This window comes from Pseudorca crassidens, chromosome X, assembly GCF_039906515.1.
Source record: "Pseudorca crassidens isolate mPseCra1 chromosome X, mPseCra1.hap1, whole genome shotgun sequence".
Classification (NCBI taxonomy): Eukaryota; Metazoa; Chordata; class Mammalia; order Artiodactyla; family Delphinidae; genus Pseudorca; species Pseudorca crassidens.
The window spans coordinates 133926059-133942290 of NC_090317.1; the positions used below are offsets into that span (position 1 = coordinate 133926059).

Genomic DNA, 16232 nt, shown 5'->3' on the forward strand with positions numbered 1-16232 from the left:
ATACATTTTGAAGTGCAATCAAAGCACATATATATTCGTATGATGCTGTCAATGGGGACGGAGGTCAAAGTTTGCAGACCAAAGGATTCCACGTGTTTTATCAGTGACTTGCTTCATGAAGCAATCACATAGGACCAGCAACTCAAAGCTATAAAGGTCCATCAGACATTTCTTCAGCTGTTATCTGTGACCCCTCATTTAGAGGATTTCGCAGAAATGATTATAAACCGCAAGCACTGTGATCAGTTATCAGGATCAACAACCTTAGTTTGACAAGCAAGACCAAATCCTATGAATATCCTGGTTTCTGGCATTACGGTCTCCCAACCTATAAGGATAATTTATTCCTTAAAACACAATTTCCCTAGGGAAATTTCTTACAAGTGAAAATGTAATTTTTAATGGATTCTTATGCCTCAGAATTTATATTCACTTCTTCCAAAACAACAGTAAATATCATTAAAACAGCTATGAGTGATGCAGTAGAAAATATGAGTTTTAGCGTATTTTTATTACATTTAAGTTTGTTTTTAATTTTTATAGCTTTATTTACAACTTTAATTATTTTATTTTTTTTTGTTTTGTTTTTGTTTGTTTTTTTTTGCGGTACATGGGCCTGTCACTGTTGTGGCCTCTCTCGTTGTGGAGCACAGGCTCCGGACGTGCAGGCTCAGCAGCCATGGCTCACGGGCCCAGCCGCTCTGCGGCATGTGGGATCCTCCCGGACCGGGGCATGAACCCGCATCCCCTGCATCGGCAGGTGGACCCTCAACCACTGCGCCACCAGGGAAGCCCACAACTTTAATTATTTTAAAATTAAAATTTTAAAATAATCTTTATAATCTAATATGAAATGTACTTATATAAAATTATATATATTTATATAAATAAGTCCATATATATTTAAATCACATAACAAGGGAGTTTTCTGTCACTATGTTTTCCATAAAATCTACCTGTGCTCCCTTAGAGTGGTTATTATCTACCCAATTACAGTTGTGCTCACAAATAAAAAAGAACTTTAATGCCAACAGAAGAAAGTAAAAGCAAATCTGTAAAGACAAAATGAAACAAAATCAATGCAAATACACATAAGAGTGTTTATTGCAATATACTCGTGACCCTCCAGTACTCTGAAAGAAAAGGGACATAGTGTTCTCAACCCTAGAGCTTTTGAAAAACTATAGATGGTGGGAAATACTCTTCCAGTCATGGTAAAGTAGTCTCAGATGTATCTCTCACCATGAGCCCCTAGAAAACGGCCAAATATATAAAGCAACTATTTTTAGACTTTCTGAAAACGAAGACAAACAATTCTGAGAGTGTATTTTGGGGTGGGAGACATTCACAATCCAATGGGACAAGGTGGAGATTCCTTGCTGAACACTGAGAAGTCAGTAAAGACCCCAGAAGAGTCAGGCCTTTGTTGTCGGAGAGAAAAAGCTAAAGGTGACCCACCTTGAAAAACTTCAAAACAAGGCGACCCACCAATAAAGGAACGGCCTGCTGAAACAAAACTCACCATCTTTAAAGAAGGCAACCAAAGGAGACCCTCACCAACCCATCCCTCACAATATCCAGCACCCAATAAAAAATGACTAGACACGCAGAGAAGCAGGAATGTGTTGGCTGTGACCAGAAGAAATGTCGGGTCATAGAAATCGTCCCCTGAGTGGCTGACGATGAAATTAACAGAGACGTCCATTAAAACAGCCACTATAAATGTGTTAGAGGACTTGAAGGAAAACATGAACACTATGCAGTGAGGAATGGAAGATATAAAGGAGGAACCAAACAGAATTTTTAGAGGTAGAACATATAGCATCTGAGATGAGAAAATTCACTTGGATGAACTGGAAGACAATGGAAATGATCTACGCTGAAGCCCCCAAAGAAAAATATTTGAAGAAATTGTGGCCAAACATTTCCTAACTTAATGAAAATTATAAACCTACAGGCCCAGGAAGCTCAAAAACCCTACTAGGATACACAGACACACAGGTACCAACAAACACAAACGCTAAGACACATCATCCTCAAATGCCTTTTTAAAAAGTGGAATCAAGAAAATCTTACAAAACCAACGGAAAAAAGGCGCCGCACCTATCAGAGAACAAAGATAAGAATTTCTGCTGATTTCTCTTTAGAAACAATGGGAGACAGAAGGTGACAGAACGACTTCTCCCAATGCTGCAAGAAAACAATACAAATCCTGGTCAACCTAGAATCTATATCTTAGCGATAAATGGAAGGTGAAATATGAAGACTTTTTATAGTGACAAAAAGTGAAAGTTTTTTTTTTTGTATTTTTGTATTTGTTTGTTTTTTTGCCAGAAGAGCAGGTCTGTAAGAAATGTTTTCAAAAAAGGCTTTTGTGGCTGAAGGAGAAATCAGCAGATGGACACTCACGAAGGAATGTGGAACCAAGGTGAGCAGAGATGCAACAAAAGCATACCAGAAATAGTAGGAATGTAGGCAAACTGGAAAGCTTTCCCATTTTTTTAAGGTTTTAAAAAGATAATTCTTTAAAAGAAAATATTGTATTGTGTATTGTGGGCTTATAGAGACGTAGAAGTACATGTGTGACATGGCACAAAGGATGAGGCAGGAAGTAAACGTATACTGTTTTGAGATTCCTATGTTCTGTGTGAAGTAGAATAACGTTATTTGAAGAGAGTATGTACTGAATGAATCATCCCAGAGGAACCGCACAAGCCATGGAACAAAGAGGGCTAGCCCAAAAGCCAACGGTAGAGAAAAACACAAAAACAAGAAAAGCACTAAAAAAGTAACTGGAAAGAAGTCAGGAAAGGAGGGGCGACAAAAAGAAAAAAAAAGAAAAACTAAAAAAAAAAACCCAGCAAACAAGTAGCAAAATGGTAGAATTAAAGTCAATCATCTTAATAAGTTCATTGCATATGCAAATGGTCTAAACACTCCAGGGAGAAGGAAAGGTTTTCAGACTAGACTTTAAAAGGACCCCACAGTACGCTGTCCGCAAGAAAGGTACTTTAAATATAGTTTAAATGGCAATAATAGGAAAGCATATTTTATGCAAGCTCCAATTGTATAAAACCTAGGATTTTATCCCAGGATTTTATTTCCGGGGGTAAGAAGGGACCATTTCAAGCGATTAAATGGCCAATTCATCCTAATATATGTGCTCTCAACAGTCATTTTGAAAATACATGCGGCATAAGCACCACCTCCCTGTCTAATAGAACAGATAGACAGAATACGGGAGGGATATACAGGACTTGAACAAAATATCAACAATTTGACCTAATTGACATTGTGGGGACATTCTAACCAATGACGGCAGGGTGCACATTTGTTTTCTGTTTTTTTTTGTCCGGGGGCGAGCCGCACGGCTTGCGGGATCTTAGTTCCCTGACCGGGGCTGGAACCCGCGTCCCCTGCAGTGGAAGTGCAGAGTCCGAACCACTGGACCACCAGGGAAGTCCCAGGATGCACATTTTTATGAACTACAGACAGAAGATTCATCAAAATAGACCGTGTACTGGCACGGGAAGTGTCAGTCCTTTTAAAAAGGTTTAAATCATTCACTGTGTATATATTCTCTGACTACAATTCTCTCTTGATTAAATTCAAGATCAGTCTTTTAAAATCTGGAACACACCATATATTTGCAAACAAAATGACATACTGGTAAATTACCATGTGCGTCTTAGAAGAAATCACAGGAAATGTAGAAAACATTTTGAACTGAATGAAAATGAAAGGAAAAAAAAGTGCGACGCAGCTACAGCAATGCTTACAGGGAAATTCATAACATTACATGTTTAGGGTAGGAATAGAGTTTAAATTCAAGAATCAGTTTGCACATGAAGACGTTAGAGAAAGAAGAACAAATTAAACTGAAAAGAAATTAAGCCTAAAGCAAAATCCCTAAAAAAAATAAAGGGAACAAAAAAAAATCAGTGAAAAAGAAAATGGAAAAACTATATAGATTGTCAAGGAAACCAAAAGCTGGTGCTATACAAGAGACAATATAATGGAAAAACCTCTCTCTTGCTACACTGATCAAGGAAAAAACAAAAAAAGACCAATTTTAGGAATGAAAGAGGGGACGCTGATACACATCCTGAAAGACATTGAAAGAAGAATTGGGGGTAATTTGAACAAAAGTTATGCCAATACCTTCAACGATGTATGACATGAACCAACTTCTTGAAAGACACACATTAGCAGTACTGACATAAGTGGCAAACCTGAATAACCCTGTAAGTATTAAAGGAATAGAATATATAATGAAAAAGCTTCCCCGAAAGAAAGCATCAGGCACAGATGGCTTTGCGGCTGAATTCCACCAGCAATTTAAAAAAGAAATAGTAACAACGTGCGGAAACTTTCCGAAAACAGAGGAAAGGCGGGAAACATGTTCTGACTCACTTTATGAGGCCAGCGTTATCCTGATACCAAAATCAAAACATTAGAAGTAAACTGAAACCGAAAACGCCTTATACTCCTGGACACCAAATTCCTTCACAGAATACTAGCCCAGAAAATCAGGTAAAGTACAAAAGTGGTAACACCTCCTGACCCAACGGATTTACTCCAGGAATATTATAAGGCTATTTTAACCATCACTATAATGGGCCCCTTTAACAGAAAACTGGTGATCGTATCCATAGAAGCAGGAAAACCTTTTGACCATGTTTAACACCCCTTTGAGACGAAAAACTCTCAGCAAACTAGACAGGGACGAAAACGTCCTTCCCCTGATAAATCTGTGAAAATCCTGGCGCTAATTCAGACTCAGTAGGGAAGGACTAACCACTTCTCCGTACGATTCGAACAAGACAAGGTGTCTGGTTTCAACGCCTCTATTCCACCGTGTCCTGTACCCACGGCCTTTCTAATGCACTTTGACCAACGTTGTAGTTTTAGGGCGCTTTGGGGGGAAATGTTAGAACGGTACAACACGCTCCCTGCTTCCTTCAGCGTTTGGCTCCTAGAAAGCTACTCACTTCCTGCCTGTGGTCAGTGACCCCAGAATGCCCATGGGCCTGAAGCCACCACAAAGGTGGCAGCGGCCTCAGCCCCGTACAAGTGGGGCAAAGACGGGGGGCGGGGGTGGGAGCCTCAGGCGTGGAGAAAGCCCCCTCCCCTCCCAGACCTCCTGCATCTCCCGGCCCCTCTGGTCACCAGGTGCGGCCACGTGACTGACTTGGAGTCCAGGAAATGGACAGAAGCAATGTATGGTCCTTTTAGCTCAGACCTCTAAAAACTCCCGTGTGATCCGTCTACAAGCTCCTCCAAGGAGATGATGGAGCTTCCCAGGTCCATCCGTATGTAAGGATCCCGGGTCTGTACATGGAACAGAGCCCCCTGGGATGGAGTGAACTGTGTCCTTTCCCCAGCCCTCCCCAAATCATGCTGGAGTCCTAACCACAGAATGGGACCTTAGCTGGAAATAGGGTGAGTGCAGATGTAATTAATTAAGATGAGGTCCCGCTGCCATACTGTGGCCCTAACCCAATCCGACTGGTGTCCTTATTAAGAGGGGAAATTTGGGTACAGGTGCACACCCGGGGAGAACCCCCTGTGAAGACAGGAGGGAGGCAGCCACAAGCCCAGGGACGCCTGGAGCCCCCAAAAGCTGGTAGAGGCGGGAAGGACCCTCCCCGGGAGCCTCTGGAGGGAGCGTGGCCCTGGGACACCTTGACCTCAGACGTCTGGTCTCCAGGACTGGGATAAATAAATGTATGTTACTCAAGTCCTCCAGACTGTGGTATTTTGTTAAGGCAGCCTGAGCTGAGTAAGCCAGCAGTCCCCAGAAGAATGATACCTATGCCCTAACACACACACACACACACACACACACACACACACACACACACACACACTCTCACACCATCTGAACTCCACTACTCTTTGAGGAAGGAACGAACTTCTCATGGTTAGGCAATGCTGTGGCCATCACAGCGGCACAGGGCGCGGCGCCTGATGCAAGCACCCAGCGTCCATGGTGAGGGGGTGCACTCTGCTCCCGTTGCCTGAAGCGCTGCTCCACATGTGCGTGTTGTGCGAGCTGGACAGGAGGCTTGCTCACTGTCCCGGGTCCACCGGTCACTCAGCGAAGCCCTGATGGGAGGGGCTTCTCTGCAGACCCTCCCCAAGGCAGCATGCCCGCCTGGAGGGCACCATATCTCTTGTACTCCTGTAAGCATCCAGGTCTTTGCACCCCGAGTTGGGCGCCCTCACTACTGGGCGCCCAGGAAACGTAGACTCTCCGGGGCCGAGGGCATGGCTCCCCTGGGGGTTCTGCTGCCTGGTGGTGGGCGCTCTCCACCAGCAACAGACTGGCTCTGCACCCTGCCCCACCTGGGATATTCTCTCCCAGCCACACCTGTCACCCGAAGTCAGCCGGACACTGACAGTCAGAGGTGGGCACGGCAGCTTAAGAACCTACATCACTGTCTTTTCACCTCCTTATCGTGTGTCACGGTCGAACTTCACTATCACGTCGCGAATTGTTTCCTACCCATCACCACCGTGCTTGAAGATGGTGGGAACTTCCTGGACGCCACGGAGACCCTGGTTTGCACCCTACCCCCCATAAATCTCCGTTACAAATGTGAGAAAAACAGGATGGAGTTGCCCCAAAAGCATCTTACTCGTTGCTCATCTGCTTGTCCAAGCTCCAGACGACGCATCTCTCATGACACCTGGATTTTTATCTCCTGGTCCCGGAGGCCAGGATGCTATAGGATTGGTTCTTCCCACAGACTCAGAGGGAGAATCCGTTCCAGCTGGAGAACCTCTGCAGCTTCTGGGAGCTGCCCTGCCCCAGTCCTAGGCGTTCCTGCACTTGTGACTGCATCACCCCAATCTCTCCTCTATCGCCACCTGGCTTCTCCCTGTGTCCATGCCTGGGTCCAAATCTCCCCTCCTCATAAGGACACCCATTGTTCTGGACGGGGATCCACCCACGTGACCTCATCTTAACTCAGGGACGTCTGTAAAGACCCTATTTCCAAATAACTCCGGTTGACAGGTTCTGTTCGTTAGGACTTCAGCGCATGAATCTGGCGAGGACCCAGTTCAGCCCATCACCCTAATGTTTGCACGGGGTTCTTCCGACCCAGAGAGAGGGTGACAATACATCCAAGCACACTGCCGGGTCCCAGCGCCGTAGCTACACCCAGAGCTCTGGACGTAGTGTCTTGACCATATCAGGATGAACATCCTGTCTGTGAGGTACCAGTTTTGCAAGATGAACCCACTGGGGTGACTGAGGGGAAGGCTACGTGGGAAGTGTCTGCACTATCTCTCATGGCAGCCGAGTGACTCGACCGTGACCCCAACGTAAACAGTTTCACTGAAAAGCAACACAGCCCCAGGGACCCACAGACCACACGCGGCTTTTCCTCCGGCTTTTCCTACCGTGGTCCGGTGGCAGCAGGCTGGAGACGGGCACCAGGAAGACCGCCAGCCAGACGAAAGCCATGGCCAAGGCAGCTCCCACAGGAGGGCGGGCACCAGCTGGAAGAGAAGAGACAGTGGCCGCGTGGGGTGGCGGCAGGGAGGAGGCTGAGCCCCCAGGGCTGTCTTGCTCCGAGCGCAGGGAGCTGCTTCCGGGAGGAGAGCCTCCCGTGCGTGAGCACGTGTGTGTGCATGTGTGCACGTGTGTGCATGTGTGCGTATGTGTGTGTGCACGTGTGTATGCACCCGTGTATACCACATGCCTGTGTGCATGTGTATGCATGTGTCTGCACATATTACTTGTGTTTATGTGTCTGTGCACTGTGTGTGCACATGTGTGCACGTGTGTATCTGTGTGCATATCTCTGCATCTTGTATATGTATCTATGTGCGCTGCATGTCTCTATATGCATATGCACGCATGTGTGTGCACACATTACATGTGTTTGTGTGTCTCTGTGTGTGCTGTGTATGCATGCATGTGTCTCTGTGTGTGTGCACACATTACACAGGTCTTTGTGTGTCTGTGTGTGCATGTATGTCTGTGTGCATGCATGTGTGCATGTGTGTATCTGTGTGTATTGCGCACACACATTACACAGGTCTGTGTGTGCATGTGTACATGCATTCCTGCGTGTATGCAGGTCTGCACATATGTGTCTGTGTGCGTGCGTGTGTGTGTGCGTGTGTGCGTGCGTGTGTGTGTGCGTGCGTGTGTGTGTGTGTGTGTGTGTGTGTGTGTGTGTGTGTGTGTGTCAGCCTCTCTAAAAAGCTCCCGCCCTGGGGTTTGAGCTCACCCTTGGCTCCAGCCCCATCCCGGAACCCAGAAATCACCTTCCACGCAGCACCAGGAAACACTGGGCTCACAGAACAGTTGAAGGAAGTTTAGTTAAGAGCATGAAGTACAACGCAGTTTCCTGAAAAGACCGAGTTACGGTCACTAAATCCCGTGCTGTCTCATCATTCCTGCCAGAGCTTTTCCCCAGGTCCCCATGAAGCCCCCCTCTGCAGGCCGGCTCTCCTAGACCCTCCCCCGGGGGTCCACCTTCTGCACCTTCCGGGCCCCAGCGGCAGGGTCTCCCGACGGACCCCACCCATCCCCCCCCCCACCTGAGTCACTCATGCAAATGCCCTTGGCGCCTGGAGGCCGACCTGGGGCTGCCACCCAAGCAGAGCCTTGGACCCTCATCTGCCTCGGGGGGCCACACCCTCAGCAGGGCCTCAGGCTCTCTGTGCCAGTCAGGGTCGCCCAAAGACCTGACCGCCACTCCCCGCCATCCCACCTGGAGCGTCTTGGCTGGGATTGGGGGGGGCCCAGGACGCACCCTACCTCCTTCAGGGCCTGTCCAGCAGCCCCATCATGAGACCCAACCCGGACTCCATCCATCTGGGGTCTCACCTGCTCCCCCATCCAGGTCTGGGGCTCCCACAAGATTCCCCAGGACTGACCTGGTCCCCCAAAAGTGCCAACTTTCACACAGATTTGACACCAGAAGCCGACACCCAGGGTCCTTCTTGCCAAACTGGGTGGAGGGAAGCCCGAGAGACCCCTTCCCAGGACAAGGCAACGGGTCAGATCCGGAACTGCCCATCACGGGGAGGTGTCCTGGGACAGACGCCAAACCATCTATCTGTGGTACAGGGATGAGGGTGAGGAGGGCCAGGCGTCGGGCACAAAGCTTCAGGGGAGGTGCCTCCCAGCCGGGCCTCACGATCCAGAGGAGTAAACGCCGCGCTCACAAAAGGCCCAGACGTGGATCCACGGGGAGAAGAATATTGGATGAGCACGGCCTCGGGCTCCTCTTTGATCGATGAAGACGGGCCCCCGTGGGCGTCGAGGCAGGGGTGGGTGTCTGTTCCTGGCGTCTGCTCAGGTGAGCCGAGCCCCACAGGTACACACGGCTCCAGGCCCGCGACACTGAGCCCACCCACAGGCATCTCTCCTTGCTCGGAGAAGCTCACGTCCTTTAAACACCCACATTGCATGAGGGTCATCGACGTATCCTGCTGCCCCCAGATCGCAAAGAGAAGAGGCGTCCCTGGGCAGAGTCAAGCCCCCAGAGGCGGGGGATGGGGCCAGGCTCAGCAGGACCGGGGCGAGGGAAGGGGCCTTGGGGCTCTGCACCCCGGCAGCTCGCCTGCCTGCGTCTGGGGGCAAGTGTGAGCCTGCAGGAGTCGGGGGCACTGTGATTAGGGGGAAGCCTCTCGTCCGGGGAGAGCCACTCCGAACCGTTCATCCATTCGGCCAACGCACAGGACCCGGCGCAAGACACAGAGGTGGTCAAGACCCCCGGGCACCCAGCCTAGTACAGGGTGGCACCGCGGTCGGATCCCGTAACCGGGGTCCGTGACACACTCGGCATCCTTGGGCATAAAGGCTTTGAATCCGTTGTGTGTTGCCCCGGATGACACATCTCAGCGGCCACGAGCCACGTTCAAGTCCTGGGGGTCCCGCCCCCGCCCCCGGGGCTGGCGGTCAGTACTGAGTCTCCAGGGACAGCAGTCGAGGCCGCTGCCTGCCTCCCGCCCCCAAGCCCGGCCCCGGGGTCTTACCTGGGATGCAGGCACCCTCTCCTGGTGCTGGTCTAGCTGGCCTGGGGGTGGGCCCCAAGCTCTCCTGGCTTCTCGGCTGTGCTGCAGGCAGCCTCCCGAAAGAGAAAGAACCTTGTTTCTTCTCTCATCAGTGTTTTTATAGCCTCCGGGGTCAGCCCCACCCCTAAAAACTAAGCCCCAGTGAGCCGGGGAGGCGGGGAGAATGCGTTGAGGGTGTGACCAGGTCCAGGAGCGCTCTGCACCCCTCAGCTCAGAATTACGGTCTGGGGTCAGGAACAGGACTGCAGCTCTGTGCTCTCCTGGAAGGAACACCCTTGCTTTCAAAGTCTGCTTTTCCCGTTCTCACTTCTGTTTGCAGGTTCCTCTTTGTCACAATCCTAGTGGCTTCCCGCCATTCACCCGGCTTGGGCAGTTTCCCGGAGCCGTGTCCTGGGTAAAGCCGGTCAGCGTGAATGGCCGGGGCCCTGGCCCCTTCCTTCGAGGTCCCATTGGAATGACCGCTCGTGCCCAAGGGGACAGGGAGGTGACCCCGGGCCCCCGACGCGCTGGCTGCACGGGACTCACGCAGCTCTCAGCCTGGCCCCTACCAACGTGCTCCCAGGTGACCTTCCCTCACCCGGGCCCTCCTGGGCATCCCTTGCCTTCGCCCTACACCTGTCATCTGCCTGTCGCCGCTCCCAAGCTCCAGCCCCACGTGTCCGTCCCTCCACCCTCTCCCTTGAGGCAGGTCCTCTTGTCTCCTCCAGTGTTTCCTGTCTACTCCACAGCCCCAGTGCACATCCACCTGGACTCGCAGAGCCCGGTTTATTCAGAAACAGGGCTGTCACAGGTGTAGTGGATTAAGGTAACACAGACTCCACCTGGAACCGGCTGGTCCCTATGTCCCATGGGACTGCTGTCCTTATGAGAAGGTGGCCCCCGGGAGACAGGGACACAGGGAGGACACAGCCACACAAGGACAGAGGTGGGAGCCGCCTGGCGCCCCCGGAAGCTGGAAGAGCCGGGAAGGACCCTCCCCTGGAGCCTCTGGAGGGAGCGCAGCCCCGGGGCACGTTGAGCTCGGACGTCTGGTCCTCGGGGCTGGGGGAGGGTGCAGGCCTGTGGATTTAAGCCGAGCAGCCTGGGGTCCTTTGTGACGGCCGCCCACTTCCCGCAGAGCACGAGTCTCGGTGGCTGACCAGCGCCTCTGACAGACAAAAGCCACGTCTCCCCAAGGGAAGGACCAGACGCCCATCCCCTCATCCCTGTTCAGGGCTGGTGAGCATCTTGCTAAGACCTGAGGCGACTGTGAAAGGCACGCTAGGCAGTGCCCACTCTTGGTGGACACCTCATGTCTGCCCAGGGTCCCTCTTCGTCTGGGACTGAAGCACAGCGATGCTGGGGCAGGGGGTGTCTAGGCAGATGCAGTGCGGGGCAGGGGTGGGCACAGATGACAAAGCTGAGGAATGACAGTCCAGAGTGGACTTCACCCACGGGGCTGAGCCCAGGCTGGACCCCTTTCCTGGCAGTGCGCCCCCAGATGCTGAGGGGTGACGTTCAGATGTGGGTTCTGACTCCTGGGTCTGGGACGGATGCCCCACGACCCTTCTTTCTTTTCTTTCTCTTTCTCTCCCTCTCTCCCTCCCTCCTCTCCTTCCTGCCCTTTTAGTTTTCCCCGAAAAGCCCAAAACCCCAGTAGAAAAGGAAGACACAACAGAAAAGCACCGCAGGGCCTCCAGGCCACAGGACAGGTGCTCATTAGCTCAGCAGATCCAAAAAAGCTGAGCCCTGACTGTCCGTGGGGATACTCAGCCCCAAGGCAGCCCAAACGTGCGGGCACGGCACAGACCCCGGGAACCTTGCCAACCGGAGGCCCTGGGCGTGCGTACGTGGGGTGACAAGAGGACAAACAGGGGCCACTGGTGTCAAGTCTGTTCCATGAAGGCCACACCCCCAAATCCCCCCGCAGCCCCGCCGGTGTCGCTATAACCCCGGGGAAGACTTGAGGTTTAGTGTTTGGGGGGGGGGGTCTCCGGATGGGGGGTGGGACCAGGTGAGGCAGAGGATGGTGGCGCTACCCAGAGGAGGCGACAGAGGCCCAGGGGCGCATGCGTGCTGAGCCGTCTCCCTCCATGGGACCACAGACCCCTCGGCCGCCCACTCCGGGGCCCCCGGCTCCGTCCCATCAGCGGTTTAGTGCCGTCAGACAAGCAATGACTAATTTCAGAAAAGCCCCCACACACCCGGGGGCTGGCGGCGTGGGGAGTGTGCGTTGTGTGCCTGGAATCCAGCCCTCCATGTGGGGAAGGAGCTACGGGGAACAGAAATGGGGAACCGGGAAAGGGGGTGGGCAAGGCCAGGGCACGGAGCAGCTGGGCCGGGAGAGACCAGAATAGCAGCCCGTCCAGCCAGCGCCTAGCACCTGCCACGCGACCCGGGGGCATGGCCGGCTCGGCGAGGAGGGCGGGGTCGGCAGCACCTCCGCCCCAGGAAACCCGCGGCCCCCTGGACGGCAGACGACAGCCCAAGGCCGCATGCCCGTTGGGAGACCGGCCGCCGGGGGGCTCCTAGGGACCTGCTGAGGGGCGGGACGCCCCCCCGCGGGATGCAGTGGATCAGTTCCCGGGGGGCTGCTTCCCTGTGGCCATGGTCACCGCCCAGCAACACAGCCCCTAAACCCCCTTCCCACGCGGCCTCCGGCTGGGCCCGCGTACCCAGAACGCAGGCCACGGCACAGAGCTTCGACCGGCCCGTGGACATAAAAGTGATGGGCTCCCACCCTTATCATCCAGGCGCCCGGGCTTCCCATCCTCCCAACAACGTTTATGAGACAGGGTTTGGCCATGAGATGACGCTTTTTGGCTACATGTCCTTCAAACACCACAGTAAAATGCTAACAATACTAGTGACTGTGATTCTATGATGAAATAGTTGCAGGACCACCTTAAATCAAAGTAGGCTCAGATATTTAAGAGAATATATGTACACAGTGCTATATATAGGATGGATAACCAACAAGGACCTACCGTGTAGCACAGGGAACTCTATTCAATATCTTGTAATAGGAAACGAATCTGGAAAAGAATATATATGTGTAACTGAATCACTTTGCTGCACACCTGAAACTAACACAACACTGGTAATCAACTATACTCCAATATAAAATAAAAAGTTTAAAAGTAAATAATAGGGACTTCCCTGGTGGCGCAGTGGTTGAGAATCCGCCTGCCAATGCAGGGGACATGGGTTCGAGCCCTGGTCCAGGAAGATCCCACATGCCGTGGAGCAACTAAGCCCGTGTGCCACAACTGCTGAGCCTGCGCACTAGAGCCCTTGAGCCACAACTACTGAAGCCCACACGCCTAGAGCCCGAGCTCTGCGACAAGAGAAGCCACCGCAATGAGAAGCCCGCGTACCGCAAAGAAGAGCAGCCCCCACTCGCCGCAACTAGAGAAAGCCCGCGCACAGCAATGAAGACCCAACGCAGCCAAAAATAAATAAATTAATTTTTTTAAAGTAAATAACAACTAAATAAAAGACTACATGTATATAGTATATTATAATCATACAGGTGCATTAATGTATGACTTACATGGTGTACATTAATTAATGTTTGCATCAATGTTACATAGCGTTCATGTCTATTAATTAACCTTGGTGTATAAGTGCATTCGTATACATTAAATATTAAATATGTGTTTATTTATTTAAGGGAAAACGTTCCGTCTGTCTGTCTGTCGCTACAGACACACGCGTGTTTCCGGCGGGGTTCAGCCCGTCTCCCTGGGGCCTGCGTCTCACACACCCTGTTGGGTCCAGCGGGTCCATCCTGAGGGCAGAACCTGACCTTCCTGGGGCCACCATATCCAGCCCCTGGGGGGCCCCAGACCCACTTCAAATCTATTCTGGTTTAGACGCCAACACCCACTCCTGCTCTGAAGCGTTTCAGGAACCTCTCTCTCACGGGGAGACTTGTATCTAGTCTTCCGTCCGGAAAAACGTGCAGAGAGAAATTCTTGTCTCCAGGGAGTCCCCCCTCCCCCTCCCCCCACCCCTCCCCCTCCCCCCCCACCCCTCCCCCTCCCCCCCCACCCCGCGCTCTGCCTCTAAACCGGAAGTCCCTCGATTTTGCACGACCTTCGGGGAAGCCAGGGCGGGGAGTGGCGGGGGGAGCGGCGGGTGTGTCTCAGGCAGGAGGCTCCAAACCGCAGCTCACGACCTGGGGTCACCCCACCCCGCCCCCCTGAGCTGCGCCGCACCTCCCTCGCTGGCCGAGGCCGAGCTCTGCAAAGCTGCAAACGGGCGTGGTGGGGTGCACGTCGGGACCTGCAGCCCTGCCGGTCTGAGAGCCCAGGGCAAGAGCGAGAAGTGAACATCACAGGCTGAGGGGACTTCCCTGGCCGTCCAGTGGCTAAGACTCCGCGCTCTCCATGCAGGGGGCCCGGGTTCGATCCCTGTCCAAGGAACTAAGATCCCACACGCGTGCCGCAACTAAGACCCGACGCAGCCAAATAAATAAATAAATATTTTCTTAAAAAAGAAAGAAAAATAAAGAAATTCGCAGGCTGAGGCACAGGGTACCCCGTGCGCTCTGAGGTCCCCAGAGACCCTCCAGGGCCACTTCCCGGCACAAGGCTGGGCCGTGCCCTCGGGGTCAGGCCAGGCTGGTCTCCGGGATTCTCCCGAGGGGAGGGGCTGCTCTCATGACCTTTCCCAACAAAAGCACTTCCGCCGTGGTGGCGGAGCGTCTTCCTGGAGGAGGGGACACGCCTTGCTGTAAGATTCCTGGCCTGGCGCTCCGGGCACGGACACGGCGCGGGTGAGCTGTACCCTCTGCGTTCTCGGGGAACCTGCAGACCTGTCCTCCCAGCTGCTGCTTCTGGGGGCCCCGGCACTTAGGGACCACCAGCGCCCTGTCCGCTGGGGGTGGTAATCTTTGCTGCACTTTTTAATAACTCTCCAAGTTCACATCCCTTAGAGCCTCAGAACGGGACCTTAGTAGGAAACAGGGCCTTTGCAGATGGGATAAAGTCAAAGATCTGAGCTGAGGTCCTCCTGGAGGAGGGTGGCCCTACATCCAATGACAGGGTCCTTCTAAGACACAGAAGGCGAGAGACCCAGACACAGAGGAGGAGCCCCGTGAAGACAGAGGCAGAGACGGGAGGGACGCGGCCACGAGCCCAGGGACGCCTGGAGCCCCCAGGAGCTGGAAGAGGCGGGAAGGACCCTCCCCTGGAGCCTCTGGAGGGAGCGCGGCCCTGGGACACCTTGACCTCAGGCTTCTGGTCTCCAGGACTGGGGGGACGATGGATGCCTGTGGTTTTAGGCCCTCAGTGTGTGGTTGTTAGAGCCGCCCTGGACTCTGCTGTAAGAAATAACACTCTTTTTCTCTCACCGTGCACCCCTATCCCCTCCCTCTGGCCTCCTGAAACCTGCCCGGGTCCCTGGCCCCATGCCAGGGAAGCTTACCCTTCCCATAGGGTGCCTGTCCCACCGGTGCACAGGTCCGCTCTGGAACCTGCCGGTGGCCAGCCCAGGCTTGGGCTGACTTGCCAGGTTCTGATTTTTATTGTAAACCCATCCGTGTACATAAGAGTGTGCCGGGGCCAAGCCCATCCGTAGCCGGAGCTGATGCTCCCACGAGAAGCCCGTCTTTCCAGGTCCAGGTTGTCTCAGGTGGCGTCGTGGCCAGAGGCTCTCTGGGGTGATGACACAGGGTATCTCGGGGTCACGGGTTCCTCGGCCACAGCGATAGCGAGTGTTTCCTCCACTTAGACCTCATCTTTTCTATTTTCTCTGAAGCACCGCACGTCTTTTGAAAGAGACGCCTTCTTAGCTCTGGCCCAACCCCAAACATGGAAGTTTCTAAATGAAATCTTCCTTATCAGTGGCCGCAGCCTTTCGTGAAACGCCCGTTTCTTTGTAGTGTTGTCTTCGGTTGGGCTCAGGGCGTCCCAGGAAATCGGAGCGGGCGTCTCCCTCTGTGTCTGGGGCGCGACTCTGCTGTTTGCTTCCCTGGCCAACAGCCTGAGCGAGCCCCGCCTGGGAGATGGGTCTCTTCTGCGTGTGGACGGAACCCAGCCTGGATGTTTAATGTGGGGTTGTAGAGACACGCCACCGAAGAGAACTGTCCTCAGCTGGGCGTTTTCCATCCTCGTCCTGTCTGTACTCCCTTTGTCCTTCTTCCCCCCGTGGCTGGAAGATGGGCAGGGAGATAGGTGTCTTTGTTGTTCATATCGAGTTTTGGGGAT

General features: G+C 52.8%; 1 protein-coding gene across 3 annotated transcripts in view; it reads right to left on the reverse strand.

Annotated features, from left to right (window-relative positions):
* The window catches only part of LOC137216299 (interleukin-3 receptor subunit alpha-like), a 28837-nt gene extending 14190 nt beyond the window's left edge, over nucleotides 1-14647 (reverse strand). Inside the window, exons 1-4 of one of the 3 annotated variants that reach the window (XM_067722221.1) lie at nucleotides 14563-14647; nucleotides 13008-13055; nucleotides 10003-10094; nucleotides 7411-7509 (exon numbers count right to left, since the gene is read on the reverse strand). In XM_067722221.1, the coding sequence (XP_067578322.1) occupies nucleotides 7411-7474 (64 nt within the window). In that variant the 5' untranslated portion in view covers nucleotides 7475-7509; nucleotides 10003-10094; nucleotides 13008-13055; nucleotides 14563-14647. Of the gene's footprint in view, nucleotides 1-7410; nucleotides 7510-10002; nucleotides 10278-13007; nucleotides 13056-14562 lie in introns of those variants that run through there. The other 2 variants (XM_067722220.1, XM_067722222.1) reach the window with 2 other exon arrangements.
* Nucleotides 14648-16232: the final 1585 nt, after the last annotated feature.